Genomic DNA, 20004 nt, shown 5'->3' on the forward strand with positions numbered 1-20004 from the left:
TAGGAGCTTGTTAGATATATAAATCCTGGGCCCCCAAATCTTCCAAATCAGAAACAGCTGTAGGGTCTTAGGCCCTCTAGCTGGTTCTGATGTGTGGTAAAGCTTGACAACTTCCTTTAGATCTAAAACAGATTCTGAATAAGTTGGTTCTGCTAAGATGGCAACCCCATCCAGTATGACTGATGAAATTGTTCTGTGTCTCTCCATTGTCTGATAGAGTCAGTGCCAGCTGCAAAGAACTATTGGAAATGTGGCTAGTGTGACTAAAAACTGAATTAATTTTAACATGTAATCCCATATAGCTAGTGATTACCATAGTAGATAATGTAGATTTAGATGATTCTGGGGCTGGTGGTTCCTGGCCCACTCACTGCAAAAAGTTCAAATTCTTACTAACGATACGGGGAAATTCTTCGAAGAATGATGCAAAATCTACAAGGTACAAAGGAGAGATCTAGAAAAACATAGGTAATCCCTGCTGGTCCAGTGGTTAGGATCCTGTGTTCTCACTGCCAGGCACCTGGGTTCACTCCCTAGTGGAGGAACTAAGGTTCCCCATCCCACAAGTCCTGTGGCACAATCAAAAATAAAATTTTTTAAATTAAATGAACATAACTTTAAACCAACATTTTATTTCTTGTAATTTTAAAGAAGCAATAGATGGTATACTCATGTTTATAAGATTTCCTTTTTTTCCTTCAATACTGCATGTAATAGCCATTTAAAACAATCCAAATAACCATTAATGGAGTAAGTTATTACACATTTCTGTGCCATAAGGTGTAGCTACAACCAAAAATGTAAACTGACACAAAGTTCTCAAAAACATAAAGATCAGAAACCTTATGTTTTCTGAAGTGTGCCTCCACTGAAGTTTTTTTAAAAGACAAGAATATATGTTTTATGGACATGGGATGGAATGAAAGTGAATGCATAGATGCAAAATATTTTTTAATGCTTATTTCTGGGAATGAGATTTGGGTAGTGATGAAAGGATTTATCCTGATCCTGTGTGCTTACAATTTGTTCATGTATTAACTTGCATTAAAAAAAAAAAAATTGTGGTCTGACGAGAATATTAGATTTTTGAGGTACAACTTGAGTAGGATACTTAAGTGGAATGTCAGTTCAAAACTAATTGGAATTGAAAAGATTAAAAAACTCTGAAGCCAGGGAATTGATTGGATTATTTTTGAAATCACCCAACATGATCGTCAAAAAATATGGTAGAGACAAAGTACTGAATGAATGTGGGACTTGGCCACTATGAATGGCAGTTGAAATGAGTTTGTAAGGAATTTCCTGGCAGTCCAGTGTTTGGGACTATCCTTTCACTGCTCTGCATTCAATCCCTAGTTAGGGAACTAAGATTCTGAAAGCTGCTGCTCAGCCAAAAGAAAAGTTCATGGTAAACACAATTTTCACCTTAAGATGAAATTCGTAAGGTTTCCAGTCATAAATTGAGAGGTTAGTTAATTTGAAATTAACTTCAGGTTCAGTCTTTGTGATCTCTCTTATCCCATGGAAAGTAACTTGTATTTTACATGAAATACTACCTGGGCTATCTAGAAATCAAGAAAGTAACAAGACCAAAATATGTCAAAACTCTAAAATGTGCTGTGTTTAGTTGTATCTGACTCTTTGTGACCCCATGGGCTGTAGCCTGCCAGGCTCCTCTGTCCATGGGGATTCTCCAGGCACGAATACTGGAGTGGGCTGCCATGCCCTCCTCCAGGGGATCATACCAACCCAGGGATTGAACCCAGGTCGCCCACGTTGCAGGCAGATTCTTTACTCTTTGAGCCACCAGGGAAGCCAAAGAATACTGGCTGCTGCTGCTAAGTTGCTTCAGTCGTTTCCGACTCTGTGCGACCCCATAGACGGCAGCCCACCAGGCTCCCCTGTCCCTGGGATTCTCCAGGCAAGAACACCGGAGTGGGTTGCCATTTCCTTCTCCAATGCATGAAAGTGAAAAGTGAAAGTGAAGTCGCTCAATCGTGTCCAACTCTTCCGGACCCCATGGACTGCAGCCTACCAGGCTCCTCTGTCCATGGGATTTTCCAGGCAAGAGTACTGGAGTGGGGTGCCATGGCCTTCTCCAGAAGATTACTGGAGTGAGTAGCATATCCCTTCTCCAGCAGAACTTCACCCAGGAATCAAATGGGTCTCCTGCATTGCAGGCGGATTTTAGACAGTATTATAAATTGAGCAGGTTATCTAATTTCAGACAGCAAAGGAGTTAGAAAAACTAAAAATTTACGAACGAGCATAGTGGAGAAATAGCTTTATATATCCACCTCGGTAACACTAAGAGCATTTAGCGTTGCATTGTGATACAAAGATTTGTTTAATGTAACCCAACTGCCCAAGGGAGAAGACAATGGAATGGCAACCCACTCCAGTACTCTTGCCTGGAAAATCCCATGGACGGAGGAGCCTGGTGGGCTGCAATCCATGGGGTCGCGAAGGGTCAGACATGACTGAGTGACTTCACTTTCACTTTTCACTTTCATGCATTGGAGAAAGAAATGGCAACCCACTCCAGTGTTCTTGCCTGGAGAATCCCAGGGATGGCAGAGCCTGGTGGGCTGCCGTCTATGGGATCACACAGAGTTGGACACGACTAAAGTGACTTAGCAGCAGCAGCAGCAGCAACTGCCCAAAGAATAAAGTTTCCTGATAATATCCTAAATATGTAAAAACATTTCAAAAAGTGATGAGCCTCAGTTAACTGGAATTTTATGTTGAAATCTTTCCTTGGACACCTGGATTAAGTGAAGTGTCAGGTTAAATGTTTGATGGTTAATAAAAATTTTGGCCACAACCAAAAGTGATACAGAACCAAAGGATCTTAACACTAATAGTAAGTAAAAATACTAGTCAACACAAATATGGTGCTGATTATGTGCCAGACATTTTTCTAAATGCTTCTTTCACATTTTAATCTATTTGATTTTTGAGACAACTCTATGAGATAATTCTCATCTCTTATAATGAGGAAGATGATATACAGAGATTTTAAACTTGCTCAATGATGTCTAGTAAGTGTAAAAAGATTTTAAACCCAGTCTGGTTCCAGGGGCAATACACTTTAAGTATCTTATCCTTTCTATAGAAACTTCAACTCTAATAGTTGAGAAAAGCAAGTGAAATGTATAGGTTCCTATTAAATGGGATGCTGCCCCGAGTAATCAGAAGAGCACAAGTTGCAAAACAAAACTGTATATCCTGCATGCAGCCCACTGAAATTCCTTGACCCTGTATCACTGCAGAATGAATTCCTAGTTGCCAAACCCAACAAGTTCTTTTGAGCCCTTATTTTATAGCATAGTTATATCATTGATAATATTGACCACTTTCTCCTTAATATTCTACTTGATTCTTGCATAGTGTATGTTCTTCAGTCTTCTCCTTATTCCTCTGCTATTTCCCAAGATGGTTTATTTTTTTCTACCTGCTCCATACACATTGCTGTTTTCTTGGGTTCTTTCCCTCTTACTAGGCAAGAGTACCTGTGTGGATGCTAAGTTGCTTTAGACGTGAACTTTTGGGACGCTATGGACTGTAATCCACCAGGTTCCTCTTTCCATGGGATTCTCCAGGCAAGAATACTGGAGTGGGTTGCCATGCCCTTCTTCAAGGAATCTTCCTGACCTAGGGATGCTACCCAGGTCTCTGGTCTGCTGCACTGGCAGGCAGGTTCTTTACTACTACTAGCGCCACCTGGGAAACCACAGGCACTTCAAATTAAACTTTCTCTAGTTCTCTTATGTTCCTGCTTTCTCCTTTTAAGTTCTTTGTAGTTCTTGCTACCAAACAGTAGAAAACCCAACTATCATGCAGAAAAATAAGAACTAATGTGTGCTGGTTTGAGAAAGTCTGGGGAAGTAGCTTCATGCTGACCTGCAGCCATGTTTGTCATTAGCCATGTTTGTTCTAATAGATTAGCAGCCATGTTTGTCATTAGCCATGTTTGTTCTAATAGATTAAGGGTTTCCTCCATCCAGCTCCCAAATACCTTAAAGTCAATACTACATTAAAGGATGTCCCATTTATTTTATGATTTTTCATAAATCATAAATGTGTTTTCATAAATGTGTTTTCATAAATCATAAATGTGTTCAAGGACCACACACTTACCTCTGCCCTGCTTCCACTCCCATCCAAGGCCCTGAGAACTGGTTCTTCTCTCTGTATTCATCTCTTTGCTAAGTCGCTTCAGTCCTGTCCGACTCTGTGCGACCCCAGAGATGACAGCCCACCAGGCTCCCCGGTCCCTGGGATTCTCCAGGCAAGAACACTGGAGTGGGTTGCCATTTCCTTTTCCAATGCATGAAAGTGAAAAGTGAAAGTGAAGTTGCTCAGTCGTGTCCAACTCTTCGCGACCCCATGGACTGCAGCCTACCAGGCTCCTCTGTCCATGGGATTTTCCAGGCAAGAGTACTGGAGTGGGGTGCCATTGCCTTCTCCATTCATCTCTTTACTCGCCTCTTTTTTCCCTTCCTCACCTGAAACCTTCCTCACCTGCAGTACCACAAAAGAAACATGCTGTGTAATACAAATATATAATGGAATAGTCTTCCTACTTTACCCTAGGAATTCTACGGATGTTTCCCAACAGGTCTGTCAACCTCTTCCACTTTAAAGGCAATTCCACCTACATTTCACATTTCTAGATGACCTAAATTTATCCCTTCCTCCATCTGTTTTACCCTGTACTAACCAAGACCTATCACACTTTATTGTATTTTTTGCTCATCTGTTTTTAAGTCTTATTTATCTTTGCCTCCTCAATGCCCAGCACACATTTTTTAAAAGACTGGTTTATATGAGTGTCTTTCATTGTAGCTTTAATTCTGTCCAGATTCCTGACCTGCTGAATTGTCTAAAAAATTCCAATCTCCCTACTGCGGAAGAAAAACCGTTTGACTCTAGAGAAGACTCCTAACTAGCCCAGGTCAGTCAATGTTGCCTCATGAGGCTACCACTTCCATAAAACCGCCCCTGAGACTGTCACCTAGCTCAAGGTCCTATCTAAGGAGAGAGCCCAAGGACAGCCAAAGACAGCCCACGTGCTTCCGCACAGGAACTCGGCCCCTTTCCCAAACGCAGTTCCTCCAAGAGCTCTCTCCGACTGACATCCCTGTTGTCCAATTATGTTTCAAAGTTCTGAGGGTTGCACCGAGCCAGTCATTGTCCAATAAGAAAAGGAATTCAGATTAGCACGAATTTTGGCCAATGATTGAGAAGATGAGAGACTATTGGCCTATAGCAGCAGCGCCCAGAGTGATAAGCAGAAAAATTACCCAATGGCCGTGCCTACTGCAGAGTGGGTCTCGCCTCCAACTGCTGGCCGTTGGAGGCCAGACCGCTGCAGCGCTCAGTCTCCACCCGGGCTCCGCCATGTTGGGACTTGTGGGTCGTGTGGTTGCTGCCTCGGCCTCCGGGGCCTTGCGGGGACTCAGCCCTTCAGCGCCGCTACCGCAAGCCCAGCTTTTACTGCGGGCCGCTCCTGCAGCGTTCCAGCCTGGTAAGTGCCTTGCTCTAGCAGCTGGGTTCGCTTCTGTCGTCCCATGACCTTGAGCCTGGGGCCAATAGTTGCTCCGGCCTGAGGGATCTGTGGTGCTAGAAGGACGCCAGTGCTAGCGCCCTGCCCTCTAACGGCGGAAGAACAAGAACAGGGACAATGTAATTCCGTCTTATTTTGGAAGAGGGGCGCTGTGTGACGTAATAGTGCGAGCAGGTGCATTGACCTTCCCGTGAAATGGGGGCACCGCTCGCGCTCTCGAATAATGGAGTTTTGTGCATGAGGATGGGAAGATGGTGCAGGCTCGCGCTCCGTTTCCAGCGCGGCCCTCCCTCTGGACCCGCCTTCCGTGCAAGCGGAAGGGGGCCGGGCCTGGGCTGCGTTCACTAGTCCTTGTGAGTTAAGTCCGGGCGTCCGATGACCTTTAACTGTCCTAACCTCAACTTCAACATCTTTTTTGTCGGTTAGCCAGAGACTATGCCGCTCAAGCATCTCCATCGCCAAAGGCCGGCGCCACCACTGGGCGCATCGTGGCGGTCATTGGTGCAGTGGTGGACGTCCAGTTTGATGAGGGACTGCCTCCCATCCTAAATGCCCTGGAGGTGCAAGGCAGGGAGACCAGGCTGGTTTTGGAGGTGGCCCAGCATTTGGGTAAGTAGAATTTGTTAGGAATAGTAAAGATCTTGTTCGACCCAAATATCCCTCAAAACCAGGCTGTCTTCTATGATGATTTTATCAAAATGACTTTCGTTCTTCTGAGTTTGCTGAAGCCACATTTAGGTACTGAGAAGAAGTCTTGGTTGACTTAGTGTTTAATGCCAGCTACAACTTAATTAAATACCACGAAGCCAGTTTGTCCTTCTGTGTAATCCTGCAATGCTTATATCTGACAGGTGAGAGCACAGTAAGGACCATTGCTATGGATGGTACAGAAGGCTTGGTTAGAGGTCAGAAAGTCCTGGATTCTGGTGCACCAATCAGAATTCCTGTTGGCCCTGAGACCTTGGGTAGAATCATGAACGTCATTGGAGAACCTATTGATGAGAGGGGTCCCATCAAAACCAAGCAGTAAGTATTCCTGTTGTTGTATCTACACACAAAGGAACTTTTTCCTAGCAGTTTTATACATTAAGGTGGCACCATCTACTATAGCAGACTTTTTCTGCAGAGAATCCCTAAAATGCTGCTCTAGTCATTTCTTTAAACCACACAATGCAGTTTCTTATGAAGAAAATGAATGATGCAGAAAATCTGATTATAAAAAAGAAAACTGAACTCCATAGGTTGATTATTTCAGTTCATCTTAATACCAGTGGTGTTTGTATTTCATATTGGTATGTGAAGAAGTGCTGTTTAGATTCTGTAAAAGGAAAACTTCATGACAGAGTTGTCAGGGAATGGGATTATTGCTTCCTGAGATAATGAAATTCCTTTTATTGGCAGAGTATTTGGGCTCGATGGTGGGTGGTAATTTGTCTAGAGTGTTATATAAAAGATGAGACTGTGAGTAAAGGGTTAGGCTTGAGAATTGAGAAGAACTTTTTAATAAGATGAATAGACACTGATCTTCTCATCTGCCTTTACAGATTTGCTGCTATTCATGCTGAGGCTCCTGAATTCGTGGAGATGAGTGTTGAACAAGAAATTCTGGTTACTGGTATCAAGGTTGTGGATCTGCTGGCTCCATATGCCAAGGGTGGCAAAATTGGTATGTTAAATGACAGGTAGATATTTTCCAAACCTAATGTGGGAAACAAATCCTACCATGTTATGAGTGGGTACTGAGATAACGTCCCTCACTGATGAGCAGCTTCTGACTTTCGTTCTTCTGAGTTTGCTGAAGCCAGATGCCATTTCTGAGAAGGGAAAAGATGGAAAGAAACAAAATTTTTTTTTGAAGTTTGCTTTTATGGAAATGAAATTCTTAATTTGTTTTTTCTCAACCTCATGTAGGGCTTTTTGGTGGTGCTGGAGTCGGCAAGACAGTACTGATCATGGAGTTAATCAACAATGTTGCCAAAGCCCATGGTGGTTACTCTGTGTTTGCTGGTGTTGGTGAAAGGACCCGTGAGGGCAATGACTTATACCATGAAATGATTGAGTCTGGTGTTATCAACTTAAAAGATGCTACCTCTAAGGTGAGCACTGAGCTGATGTCCGTGTAAGTAGTGTCAGGAAACTGTTGAAGTTGACTTGTTTTGTATTTTCATTTTATTGTCCTAGGACCTACAAAGGAAAGTTCTATCAGTATTTTCCCCTGTTTCTAATACACTCATGTACATTGCGTTTTCCTTTTTAATATTAGATAACATTTCTTGGGTTTTTGTTTTTTTGATATATAGACCCATCATTTGAAAGCTAATTCTGGGGACATTAAACATGGTTCTTAATGTCTCAACCCTATTTTGTGCCTTTCACATATTTACAGTTTATTTCCTTCCTGCTAGAAGAATGCCTCAGTAATAAAAGAACTTATCTTTTGTTTTGAACTGCAGCTCTAAAAGGAAAAGGAAATTTATGAACAAAAATCTAGACACCTGAGGAGGAGGGTTTTCTGGTAGTTTCTCTGATTTGGTGACCTTGGATAGATGACTTTCACACTCCTCTGCCAGGATTTCTGATTGTTTATAATTGCTGCAGGTAGCGCTGGTGTACGGTCAAATGAATGAACCACCTGGTGCTCGGGCCCGGGTTGCTCTGACTGGGCTGACTGTAGCTGAGTACTTCAGAGACCAAGAAGGTCAAGATGTGTTGCTGTTTATTGATAACATCTTTCGCTTCACCCAGGCTGGCTCAGAGGTAGGCTTGGGAGAATTTGGTTCATTTGACCTTTCTACGGAATGATGCAGATAAGGTTACGGATATGGTTTTTCTTTTTTTTTTCCCCAGGTGTCTGCTTTATTGGGCAGAATCCCTTCTGCTGTGGGTTATCAGCCTACCCTGGCCACTGACATGGGTACCATGCAGGAAAGAATCACCACCACCAAAAAGGGATCTATCACCTCTGTACAGGTGAGAACAATTAAATGGATGAAGGTCTAATTTGTGTAAAGGCATGTACAGAGGTATAAAATCTTGTTACTTTTTTAAGTAAGTACTGGAGCTTAATATTTAAAATTCTGTGTGTGCATGTTAAAGACACTAAAAGATTAAGAAACCACTCATCTGAACTAATTAAAGGTGTATATGTAAATGTAGATCACAAAATAGTGGTTTCCAACCTGAAGAGAACTTTGAAGTGAGCTTTAAATATGTACTACACTGGCTACTACAATTTTCAAATATATGTAGATGGTATATATAGTAAAATGATCAAAAACTTTGTCTAAATTTTTTTAACTTTCATGATTCATTTTCCTGATATAGTAGGGCGAGTGTTTTGGTTTAGAGTTAAAAAGTGGGATGAAGAACAAAAGGAGTAACAATGAAAATTCTTCATCACAGCTTGGAGGAACCAGATAATATGTAACCACTAATACTCTGCATTAGGAGTGTAAGAGTCTCCTTTGGACTCTTGAATATTGAGAAGATAGAGTAACATAATGAGGAGGGGTCAGAAAGGGGGATGGTTTAAGTAGAATTACTTGGCTTCCTGCTGCTCTTAATGGGTTCTTGATTCACTTTAGGCTATCTATGTGCCTGCTGATGACTTGACGGATCCTGCCCCGGCCACTACCTTTGCCCATTTGGATGCTACTACTGTGTTGTCCCGTGCTATTGCTGAGCTGGGCATCTATCCAGCTGTGGATCCTTTGGACTCCACGTCTCGCATCATGGATCCCAACATTGTTGGCAGTGAGCATTATGATGTTGCCCGTGGGGTGCAAAAGATTCTGCAGGTGAGATCAGTGGCCATAAAGTCATAGAGGGAATTTGGGGACTATATTAGGACAAGATCTTCCTGGAAATTTGTGTGATTTGCTTTAGAGCAAGGAAAGAAGAGACTAGAATTCCTAGTGAGTGTTAATGAGGTCTCCTGAGTTTTCAGGTTTGGAGTTTTTTATAACAGCACCGGATAGATTCGGAGTAGGGGAAACAAGATACCAATCTTAGCTGAGGGCCCTCATGTAACTGATTTGTTTCAGTTAAGTGCAGTAAAGTGCTAAAATGCTCTATACAAAGCTCATTGTGAATATAAAGTTGTATTAACCCTTAAGTTTTGTCCAGATTTGAGGAATGTAAATATTTACTTGGCCTCTCTAATCTTGTTTTTTCATAGGACTACAAATCCCTCCAGGACATCATTGCTATCCTGGGTATGGATGAACTTTCTGAAGAAGACAAGTTAACTGTGTCTCGTGCACGGAAAATCCAGCGTTTCTTGTCTCAGCCATTCCAGGTGGCTGAGGTCTTTACTGGTCATTTGGGGAAGCTGGTACCCCTCAAGGAGACCATCAAAGGATTCCAGCAGATTTTGGCAGGTGAGATTTCCAGTATAAGGCTGAACATAAAGTGGCATAGAAGCTGAACTCCCTTAAATGCTGTGCTGTGTTCCTGTTCAAGGAACCATCAAGCAATATATATTGTGCCTAATTACATAATTTATATATGAAAATAAGTTATTCTCCATCAATTTTCTTTGAAAATACCATCTGAGAGTGAGCCTTAGATTTAGTGAGTCTTAGTTTTCAGTGCCAGCTACTCTTCTAAGTGAATTATAACATCCTTATAAAGAAGGCATTATTATCCTATTTTACACATTAGGAAGCTTGAAGCGTGGAAAGTTTAACTGGCCCCATTATCATACAGCCAGAAAGAATTTGAACCTGAGTTATGTGACTCCAGACCATATATTCTTAATATATACTGTAGCATTTCTTGTAAATTGTGAGGCGAGTTTAAGAAAAGAACCTAAGATGACAGGATTTCATCACGTTCTGACTGGTGGCCTCAAGTGGTGAGGTATGTAACCACTGTAGAAGTTAATATCCTTCACTTCTCACCAGTTGGATTTTTTTTTTCCATATAGGTGAATATGACCATCTCCCAGAACAGGCCTTCTATATGGTGGGACCCATTGAAGAAGCTGTGGCAAAAGCTGATAAGTTGGCTGAAGAGCACTCATGAGGGGGTCCTTTTGGCAAATTAAGCACTCATCCTCCATGGTGTCCCTCTCCTCGCCCCTAATCCGGAAATCGCAGTTTTCTCTGTAGGCCACGTGAGGGCCTTGATTGAAGACATTGTGTTCTGTCTGAAGAATATTTAAGGTTTCCAATAAAATGTATATCCCTCAACATCTGTCTGTTTTTCTTGGTCCTGACAACACAGCCAATACTGAAGTTTTTAATAGTATTTTAGAAAATGGGGTCATCCAAAAAGAAAAGCCATTGTCTTGCATTGTTGAATAGTTGAGTCTTGTGAAGGGGTTTCCTGGGAATGATGGGATCCTAATAGGGCCTCATTTTTGGCCCTTTTATGTCATTTTTCAAGTTGAGTTTTGCTTCTTAAATATGTAGTGCAGTCCTACTTTTTTAAAAAGCAAAAGAATTTTTAGAACATTTTGGGGAAAATGGGTTTAGAAATCACTGCTATTCTAAGAGAAGGCACAGATCAATCAGTGAATTAAATTTTTTGGAAATGATGCATGTTCTGAGGGATTAAGACTGAGTCAAAAGGGCTGTCTTCTATTACCACCATTTTTTTCAGAAGGTGTCCCTGACTACTACCTCCTAACATATTCTGGGCAAGACTTGTATGTCTGATTCCTTGCGGCAATGCAGAATATAAAGTTCCTTCAGGCCTATTTTGAGGTTTGCTAAAATTCCTTAAGAAAATTGGGGAAAAAATGTTACAGGAAGAGTAATTTTCAGAGACTTCCCTGGTGGTCCAGCAGTTGACCCCTACCACTGTAGGGGGTGCAAGTTCTGTCCCAGGTTGGGGAACTAAGGTCCACATACCCTGTGGTGTGGCCAAAATAAATTTTTTTAAGAGGTAATTTTCAGGGTTGTTGGGCTTGAGTTTCTGAGCTAAATAATGGAATGTAGACAATCTTCCCTTCATTTTAGGCTTCATTTAGGCAAGGATTACAAGAACAGCCACCTAACAAGTGCCTGTTAAAGTGCAAGGTTGGATTTGGTGCCCCTTAGGTGTTCCCTTCGATATTTTTTTGTAGGCCCAGACCCAGACCCATCTGCCCTCTGGTGGTAGGACTGAAGGCTCTGCAAGAACTGATCTCACCATTTTGAAATCCATGAAGGCCATTTGCTGGGATATGGTTCTTTGCTAATGACTGTTTACATACCAGCTGGGGGTTTTGTCCTAAGGAGGAGGCTGAATCTATAAGCTCCACCCTGAGGCTTTCAAGTTGGGTAAAAGCAGGGCAGGATAAACTGAGATCCCAATTCAGAGGCCCCTGGGGGCTGAAGGTTGGGGAGGGGCCCTGGGAGAGGTGCCAGGGGTGGAGTAGGGGCCTTTAAGTTACCTCCCATCTGCCTCTGACGTCCTTGGCACCAGCCTGTCCTGTGTCGCGGTTTGGCCGGAAGGTGGAGCCCATGAGCCGCCTGTGCTCAGTAGTTTGCCCCTAGGAAAGCCTGGATTTGGGGAAATGCTGAGTTATGGGGGTGTGGGCACATCCTCTAGGTTTTGACTCTGGAATGGGTAAGAAGCTGACACAGAAGTCCCCGGGCTACGGGTCCACCCTCTCTGCTCTGTTTTCCCATGTTATCTAGATGCAGAAAGACCTAGGAACTGTGATTCTAAAGGTGGTTTCTCCCATACTTCTACCCCTCCCCCCCACATTTCTGTCTCTTAGCATTCATCGAGAACCTTCTCCTCACTAGCTGCAACTATTTATTTCCTTCCCCCTTCACCACTCCTGGTACCACGCCACTAGGGTGTCAACACAGATCTAACCTTCCTCCATATTTCTCCTGGTTCGGCCCTGTCCTCACCGCCTCCTCCCTCTCCACCCAGAGAAAGCCCCGCCCCTCCCTCCTCCCTCCCCACCCCAGTCTGTCACACAGGGACATCACCCTACAGCAGTTCAGGCTGTGGTTCGCAGGAAGCATACATTGGCTTTTTGATTCGTGCTAGTTCCCAGCTCATAGTTTGGGAGGATCTAACACCAGCCTGCACGTGAAGGGGGAACCAAGGACAGTGAGGAGCTGGTGGTCCCAGCCCTGGAGCCCTGCCAGCCTGACATGAGTAAGTATGAGGACCAGCCCCCGGGAAGGCCTGAGGGATGCCTACCTTCCTCCCTGGCTGACTCAGCAGGGGTGGGGCCTAACCTTTGCTCTTCTGGGGGGAGAAGGAGGGGAAACCAGACTATAGGGGCACAGGACTCAGCTGGTGAGGCTGCTGACCAAGGGATCGTCAGCGTTGGCAAGCACCAGCCTCAGGGAAGAGCCTGGACTGCCCCTTAGGTGGGGGCTTCCTCCCCGCCCCACTCCCGCCCCTTCAACCCCCCAGTCCCTTGTGCCTCCCCATTAAGCTGCTGGGATTCAAGAAATATTTTACAGCACTCATTGGTGGCCTCCCCTTTAAAGTAAAGCCCACTTCTGGTCACGTTGGAGAATTTTTAAGGTGCCTCTCCCTCTATTTTTTCCCAGGCCTTTTTAAGTCCCTGTCTTCTTTCCTCCCCCACCCCGACCCACCACCAGGTGGGGGCTGCACTGAGCAGCTGCTTCCTGTTGCCCCAGAGGTTGCTGCAAGGGTGGCGGTGGTTGGGGGAAAACTGAACTAGAATAAAGCCGATTCTCACGGTCCCACATCAGCTTCATCAGCGCAGCTACTGGCGGCCCCCCACGCTCCAGTCACTGAGAGACAGGGAGAGGCAAGACTGAGGTTGAAAGGCCTAGGAGGTCTTTGCCCTCGTGGCTTCCTGATTCCAGAAGCTTTTACACTTGGGTAGTGCCGGGGGAAGGAGGCTGCGTCTCCCCGCAGCGGTAGGGCTTGAGCTTCCGAGGAGTTGAACCTGTTCACCTAGTAGGGCCGCTGTGCGTTACCCGCAGCAGGCTCGGCCGTGAGTTTCCTCTCGGACACCTCTCTATTCCTCCGGAGTCCTTGTGACTCTCACTGCCTTCCTGGCCCTCCTTTGTGAAGAGATCTCGGCCGGTGTCTCCCGGAGCGCGGGTAGAGCTATCCCAGGTCCTCCAGTTCTAACCCACCACCATCCCCCACTTCACCGCAGAAGTTTCTGTCTCTTCTTCCTGGGGATCTGTTCTCTTCCTCCATCTGGGATTCTTCCTGGTTCTGGCCCCTAGGAGACGCCAGCGGCTTCCCCCTCCCCCAGCGGATTCTTCGCGACAGCCCTACCCGAGCGCTCGTCCCTACCCCAGTAGCTCCTGCCCCTTTAAGTGCTACCTCCCCCCCCCCCGCCCCCCCGCCCCGCCGGCGGCCCAGGGCTGGGGGAGGAGGCGCCGCCGCCGCCCGGCTCGGCCACCTGCGCTGCCGCCACCGCCCGGCCCTGCTCCAGGTGAGGCCTGGCACCTACGTCCGGTCCCGGAGTCCCCCGGCGGGCCGCCCCTGCAGTCTTCTACCCGGGATCCGCGCTGCCCCGGACTCAGGATCTGATCCTCCCGCTGCGGGAGCTGCCCTTCCTCTCTCCCCCGCACTATCTACTCGCGCATTTCTCCCCTGTCCTCTGCGACCGGAATCCGGAGGCGTCTCACGCCTTTCGGCCAACCTCTCCCGGGTACCCCTCCTATTCTGGACCCAGGATCTCCCCCTCCCCCGCGCCTTCCTCGCCAGAAAAATCTCCCTTGGTCTGGATATCGCTTCCTCCCCTGTGGAACCATCGCTTTCCCACGCCATCCTAACCTCCAATGGGAGGGGGAATAACCGTCACCCCAACTCCTCTCATTCCCCGTAGTAAGGGGGGTAGGGGTTATCATAGCCTAGAGTCACTTTCAGGCCCTGCTCCGTTTAGCCATTCAAGTTCAACTAACTCTCATCTAAAGCTTTCCTGAAGCCCTCACCATACGTCATTTCTCCAAGACTTAGGGGGTGCGATCTCAGCACCAACCCAGGTGGGAAGGGCCCTTCTAAGCTTGGGATGGGCCAGTGGCGCCTAAGACAGCTCTTACCCCAGAGCCAGGGAATGGTGGGGGGTGGCCACCCAGAATCTTGTGATTCTGGGCTTAAGGGGCTGTTGGAGAACAGTGGATGAAGGGCTAGGACTAAGTCTCTAAGGGTGTTGGGGGTGGTGAGGAAGGCCTGGGAAGCCCGGCCTTTTCTATTCAGATGCAAAAGAAGTCCTGGGGAAATTAGGTCTTTCCCCATCCTCTTCTGAGACCAGTTTGGATAAGCTCCTTGGAGAGTTTGAAAGAAGACTGCTGAATCTGAGGGGACCATACCAATTTGGAGAGAAGAGGGATGAGGTCCTTTTGATGGCGAGAATCTGGCCTCCCCAAAATACGGGGTGGGAGGGTGCGGGGGGAGAACACTGTTTTCCATTAACCTGGAGAGGAGAGTGGGACAGGTTGGAATGGTTAACAGGTTGAAGGCTATCTCCCCACTAGACCCTATTAACATATGAACCCTTCAGCCAGTGAGGGCGAGGGAGGTCTTTAATATTGATAATTATCCTATCTCCATTAGAGAATTCCCCTCTGTCCAAATCCAGCTGAGACCTTAGCTCTGCCCCTTTTCTTCTTGCCCTCTCATTCCCCGCTGTCCCCAGTACAACACACTCCAGAATGAAGGGACAGGGTGTCTGGATTTGAGTCATGTTTCACAGGCTGAGAGGGAGCTGGGTGGGGATGGGAGATGAAGGAGAGGGTGGTCAGCAGTGGTGGTTGGGGTTGAATTCCAGGAGTGCCTGGACAGGGAGAGGGAGAGGTAGAGGGATGTAAACGAATCCGCCGTCTCTTGCTTTCTGTCTCTTACCCCTCTGAGCTCCAGCCCTCTGGCTCCTCAGTGGAGCCATGCACTATGGCAGCTGACCCCAGTCAGGGTGGTACAGCAGGAACACAGGGAGGGTGAGAAAGGGAGAGCAGGTGCTAATTTCTCCCTCCCCATTCTCTTTATTACCTGCCCACTGGCCTGGCTTGTTAGAGGTTCAGAATATTCTCTAGCTACTCTTCTCACAAGTTGCTGCAAAAATGACCATTTGCCCCTTCCTGTTTCTAGTAGCTTCCTAAAGAGAGATGGGGTAGGAATTGTCCACATCTGATAGGACTGAGGAATGTCTGGGGATCTAAAGGGTCAGTCTGCCCTCTGTCATCTGGATGTGGGGGAGAAGCACAGCTGCTCTTTGGGGTGGCTTCTGGCAAGAAGGAAACACCCAGCTGTTGGCATATTGACACCCCAGCCTCATCCTTACTCAAAGAGCAAGGAAGACCTCTGATTAGAAGGGACGAGGAGGGGTCTCATTCAAGGAGGAGGGTGATTGTAGTCTTTCTGAATCAGATGGGAAAGAATGGATCCTGCCTCACTTTCTTTTCTAATCCCGAGTAGCCCTTTCCTATCCAACACCCTTCTTCCCAACGGCTCCCGGCTGGGATAGTCCTAGGGGTTGCCCTGGAGACTAGGCCTGAGGCTCGGAAGGGGTGGGGGCAGTCAGTGGGGCACAAGAGTAACCGGCTCTTCCGGAGAGGAGTGGAGCCAGCGGGTGGGTGTGTGTGGGTGTGGGGGGGGGGAGGGGGCGTGGCTACACCCGTCTGACTGGAGCAGGCTCCTCCCCTGCCGCCCGCCTCCTACTGTCCTGCCCACTGATTGGGGGCGGGAGGTAGGAAGTTCGCCCTCATCTGCCCTGGAAAAGGAACAAGAGAAAAAGAAAAAGGATACCTAGCTCTCTCTCTTGTCCCTTTAGGAAGCCAGTTCCATGCCCTGAGCTCTCTTCTTCACTTGTCTTTATTTGGGGGATGGCGGAGGCATTCCTAGGCAGAAGTTTGCTGGGTCCTTGCTTTCACCAGAAGGGACCCTCCCTCTACCCTGAGTGTGATCCCTATTTACCCAGAGACTTGAAGTTAGTAGGCTTTTAGGGGTCTTGATTTTTTATTCAAGGTGACCCTATAAATTTGTTATTGAGTCGTGGAGGAGAAAACGATTTTGATTTCTGTCTGCTCCTTCCTGCTGACAACCTATTTTTTTCAGGAGGAGAGACATCCTCCTAACCCTCCTCAACCTGTCTCTGGCCTACACACTTTGAGCTTTGCTGAAGTTCACTTCCTTCTTAGCTTTTCTGAGCCATTTATTTGTTGTGGTGAATGAAGTCTGTCAAAACACAGGAAGAACTCACTTCTCTGTGGAGTAAGAAAATCCAATCTAGACTGATGGATTTGGTCCTGCCTTACTCTGGTCCCACCCAGTTTTCAGATCTTCTTCCTCCCCAGACTCCCAGAGGAAAAAAGTATTTGTTGACCCCCGCAACCTGCCAGAGTTTCATCATCCCCACTCTGAAACTGTTCCTCTTCCAGAGAATTCAGCCTGAGTTTTGCACAGTTAGGCAGTTGTTTGTAGAACTGCATTGCAATGAATTGAATAGGAATTATCTTGATGCCTGCAAAGTCTGTTGAGTTGCAAGGAAAAAAAAACCTGGTTTCTGGTCACATTTTATCCACTGTTTGACCTTGAATGAGTTGGTTACTCCCTTCAGGCCATAATTTCTTCATCTAACAAGAGAAGATTGAACTAGAAATTCTCTAAATTCTAACATCACATATGACATTGTTCTCCATTCTGGGCCTCTGCAATAGACATTTTAGGTGATAGCTAATCTCTAGTGCTCTACTAGATTTTTCCTTCCTTCTCTCAGAAGTTTTCACATATAGCGCTATCAGAAAAAGTACTGGAACTATATAAAAAGTGGTGATTTGGGGCACCTTATTTGCTGGTCAGTTTTCCTGTTACTCCCCTGTCCCTCTGACCAGATTTAGGCTAGACTCTGGCCTTCCCTTTCTCGTCTCAAGGTTCTTTTTCTTACCCACAGGAATCTTCCTGACCCTCAGGGTCCTGCTGATGTCGCCGGGAAATTGGTGATACAGGCAGGACCGGGCTGCCATCCACGGGGCAGGTGAGTGGGCAGCAGATGGAGCTTGCCTTCTTCCACCTCTTTACCAGGATTGCATTTTTTCTAACCTTTCCGCTTCTGCACTTCCACTTTTCCACTACTTATCATGGGAAATAGCTGCCCCCGAAATGATCTCCCTCTCCTGTCTCCCGCCCCGCCCCCCCTTAGGGGACTGGCACATGTCTTGGTCCTAGAAATTTGGTGTAGTCTTTGAGGTTAACCTTGGGTTCAGGGCACGCCTTTCAGTATGCTCAACGTGATGCGGGACTACCGCCCACAATGAAACAGTGCAGAGGTAGCTTACCGGTAAGCTAGGGTGACGCCGCGGCGCTAGGACCCAGATCCGGGTCAGGGAGCCGGGATGCCCGGCGCTAGGACCCGGCGGCGAAAGGCGGCTCTCTTGCGACCGCAGCTTCCCCGCCCCCTCCGGCTTCGGCTCACTCCTCCCCCGCCGGCCATGTTGGCTCCGCTCGGGCCCCGCGGTTGAGCCGCGTCCCCCTCCCCCTTCCCGGACCCCAGACCCCCTCCCCCGCGTTCCCCTCCCCTCCTGGCGCCCGGAGCGCGGCCATGTGAACCGCCAGTCCCCCGGGGAGAGACAAGCCCCGAGCCTGGCTGGACGCCGCCGCCTCAGGTCTGTTGGGAATGTGGCTGGGGGCCTGAGGGGAGGGAGCCCCGCTTTCATCCCAGGTTTCCCTCAGGGAACGGAGGCTCTGGAACCGCCTACAGCCTTGCGGGGAAGTCGTGGGGAGAGACGCCGACTTTCTAGTTAGGACCCAGCCCTGGGCGGGGGTCTTTCCGCCCAGGGGGCTGGAAGGAAAAGGGGGCTGGCCGGCCTGATGTAGACCCGGGATGGGGCGGCGGGGGCGGGAGCGAGAGGAGCTGTGGAGGCTCCCGGCGACGGCGGAGGCTGCGAGGAGGAGGCGGAGAAGCCTCCTGGCTGGTGGAGATGACTCCTGTGGGGGACTCAGGGTGGAATCCCCGGGAGGGGCTCCACCTCTTCAGAAGGGGTGGGGATTACCCGAGTGCGAAGGGTAGGTGAGGGGGTTCCCTGGACGGGTTACACACTCCGTTTGTGGGGGTTGGGGCGTTTTGGCAACGGTGAGTGGAGGTTAAAGGGCTTTCCAGGGGTCTCAGGGTGTCTCCTTGGCGGAATGGAGGGGTGGGTGCACGTTCTCTTGAGCTTGGCGAGCAGGAGCGAGCCCTGCTGGAGTGAAGCTGTGCTTGGCTTGGGGCCCTCGAGTCCAGGGAGAATCCCCCACTCCAAGGATGGGGGTTGGTAGGGCCGGTGCTGAGGCGTCCGGATTTGAGCTGGGCTTAGGGGCCGGAGGGAAGAATAAAGAGGGAACCCTTAACAAGCGGGATCCCTCTCTAAGGGGATCCCCATTTCCGTGGCAGAAAAGATGATCCCGCATCATCCCTTTCTTTCCTGAGGTCCCCAGTTTTCAGGGGAAGGCAGTGCCATCAGCAGTCATCCTTTGTAGGATTTGTTGGAGTGAGAGATTTGCATCCTTCGGGGGGCGATGCGGGGGGATAGCTTCCACCTCCATCTGTACACAAACAGCCCCTCCCCCAAGCCTCCCGCAGGAAGTGGCCGGGAAATGGCAGCTGTGCGTTTGCTGCTGCGTCTCTTGTTGTTTTGAAATGTCCATTTTAATCAGATTTGGTTTCAATTTCTGAGGCCTTCAGGCAAGCTTGGATCCTGCCAACCATGTGGTCTGAGAGTCCTTTCTTTCGACTTTTTTTTTTTTTCCTTTTTAGTAAACTTAATTTGTCAACTGAAAGTAGTCACTGCGGTTGCCTCACTGATCCCAATCCCCCCTCCAAAGCATCTCTGTCTCCTTGTGTGGATTTTTTTCTCCTGAGCTAGAGGTCATAGAAAATCAAACTCACTCATTCACCAGCAGGGCTACACTTTCAGTACAAGTGATGCAAATTCCCTGAGTGTAAAGAGCAGCCAGGAAGACTTGGGATCTTTTGTGGCATGAGAGTGGCTTTTGGAGATGTGTATATGAATATTAAATATATTCTTACATATGACAGTTGCTGTATTGCAGACCACTTGAGCAAGTGAGCTTGTGAAGAAGTTAATTCTGAGATGTGGAAGAAGAGGAGGGAAGGGGGAAGATTTAATTGAGTGGGATTTATGTGTTGGGGTAGGACTGATTTGCAGAGTGAGGGTGGTGGGCTTGTTCCTCAGTGGTGATTCTAGCCTAAGAATAAGTCCCTGTTGGAAGCCTGCTAGTTAACATCAGGGATGGTTTACCTTCTGCAGAAACAACTCATTAGGAGAGTTAGTTATCATATGACTTACGCCTCAGTTCATAAAAGACATTCTCTCTTATTACCATTCATGGAGAGCGGTAACCTTTTCCCCTGTTCTATGCAAAGTCATGTGTCTGTGCGAAGATTTTCTTTTTCTCCCACCTGATAATCCCAGGAGATTTTTATTGCAGCGGACAGTGATGGACTCTGTACTATGCCCCCAGGCACTTAGTTAGACCCTGGATTTGGTTTGAGGTGAGTTGGC

At 47.3% G+C, this 20004-nt stretch overlaps 2 protein-coding genes and 2 non-coding genes across 11 annotated transcripts in view; all 4 read left to right on the forward strand.

The window, feature by feature from the left end:
• Positions 1-5382: 5382 nt before the first annotated feature.
• On the forward strand, positions 5383-10761 carry ATP5F1B (ATP synthase F1 subunit beta). Its single transcript, XM_086400547.1, has 10 exons — positions 5383-5530; positions 5996-6178; positions 6421-6595; positions 7114-7235; positions 7481-7665; positions 8168-8326; positions 8417-8539; positions 9154-9366; positions 9747-9948; positions 10497-10761. The coding sequence occupies exons 1-10, from the start codon at positions 5404-5406 to the stop codon at positions 10592-10594; spliced, it is 1587 nt and encodes a 528-aa protein (XP_086256673.1). The 5' UTR covers positions 5383-5403; the 3' UTR covers positions 10595-10761.
• On the forward strand, positions 6245-6319 carry LOC147372035 (small nucleolar RNA SNORD59). Its single transcript, XR_015164962.1, has one exon. It is a non-coding gene; the product is annotated as a small nucleolar RNA SNORD59 (small nucleolar RNA).
• Positions 7322-7392, forward strand: LOC147372036 (small nucleolar RNA SNORD59). Its single transcript, XR_015164964.1, has one exon. It is a non-coding gene; the product is annotated as a small nucleolar RNA SNORD59 (small nucleolar RNA).
• A 1709-nt stretch (positions 10762-12470) lies between the features above and the next one.
• The window catches only part of BAZ2A (bromodomain adjacent to zinc finger domain 2A), a 35047-nt gene continuing 27513 nt past the window's right edge, over positions 12471-20004 (forward strand). For 2 of the 8 annotated variants that reach the window (XM_086400493.1, XM_086400497.1), the window contains exons 1-2: positions 12471-12670; positions 17397-17480. The gene's annotated coding sequence lies outside the window, so the exon portion shown is untranslated. Of the gene's footprint in view, positions 12671-13767; positions 13941-17396; positions 17481-17850; positions 18109-20004 lie in introns of those variants that run through there. The other 6 variants (XM_086400494.1, XM_086400498.1, XM_086400500.1 and 3 more) reach the window with 4 other exon arrangements.

This window comes from Bos grunniens, chromosome 5, assembly GCF_055505025.1.
Source record: "Bos grunniens cultivar Pamir isolate PY7600 chromosome 5, Bosgru_T2T1.0, whole genome shotgun sequence".
Lineage (NCBI taxonomy): Eukaryota > Metazoa > Chordata > Mammalia > Artiodactyla > Bovidae > Bos > Bos grunniens.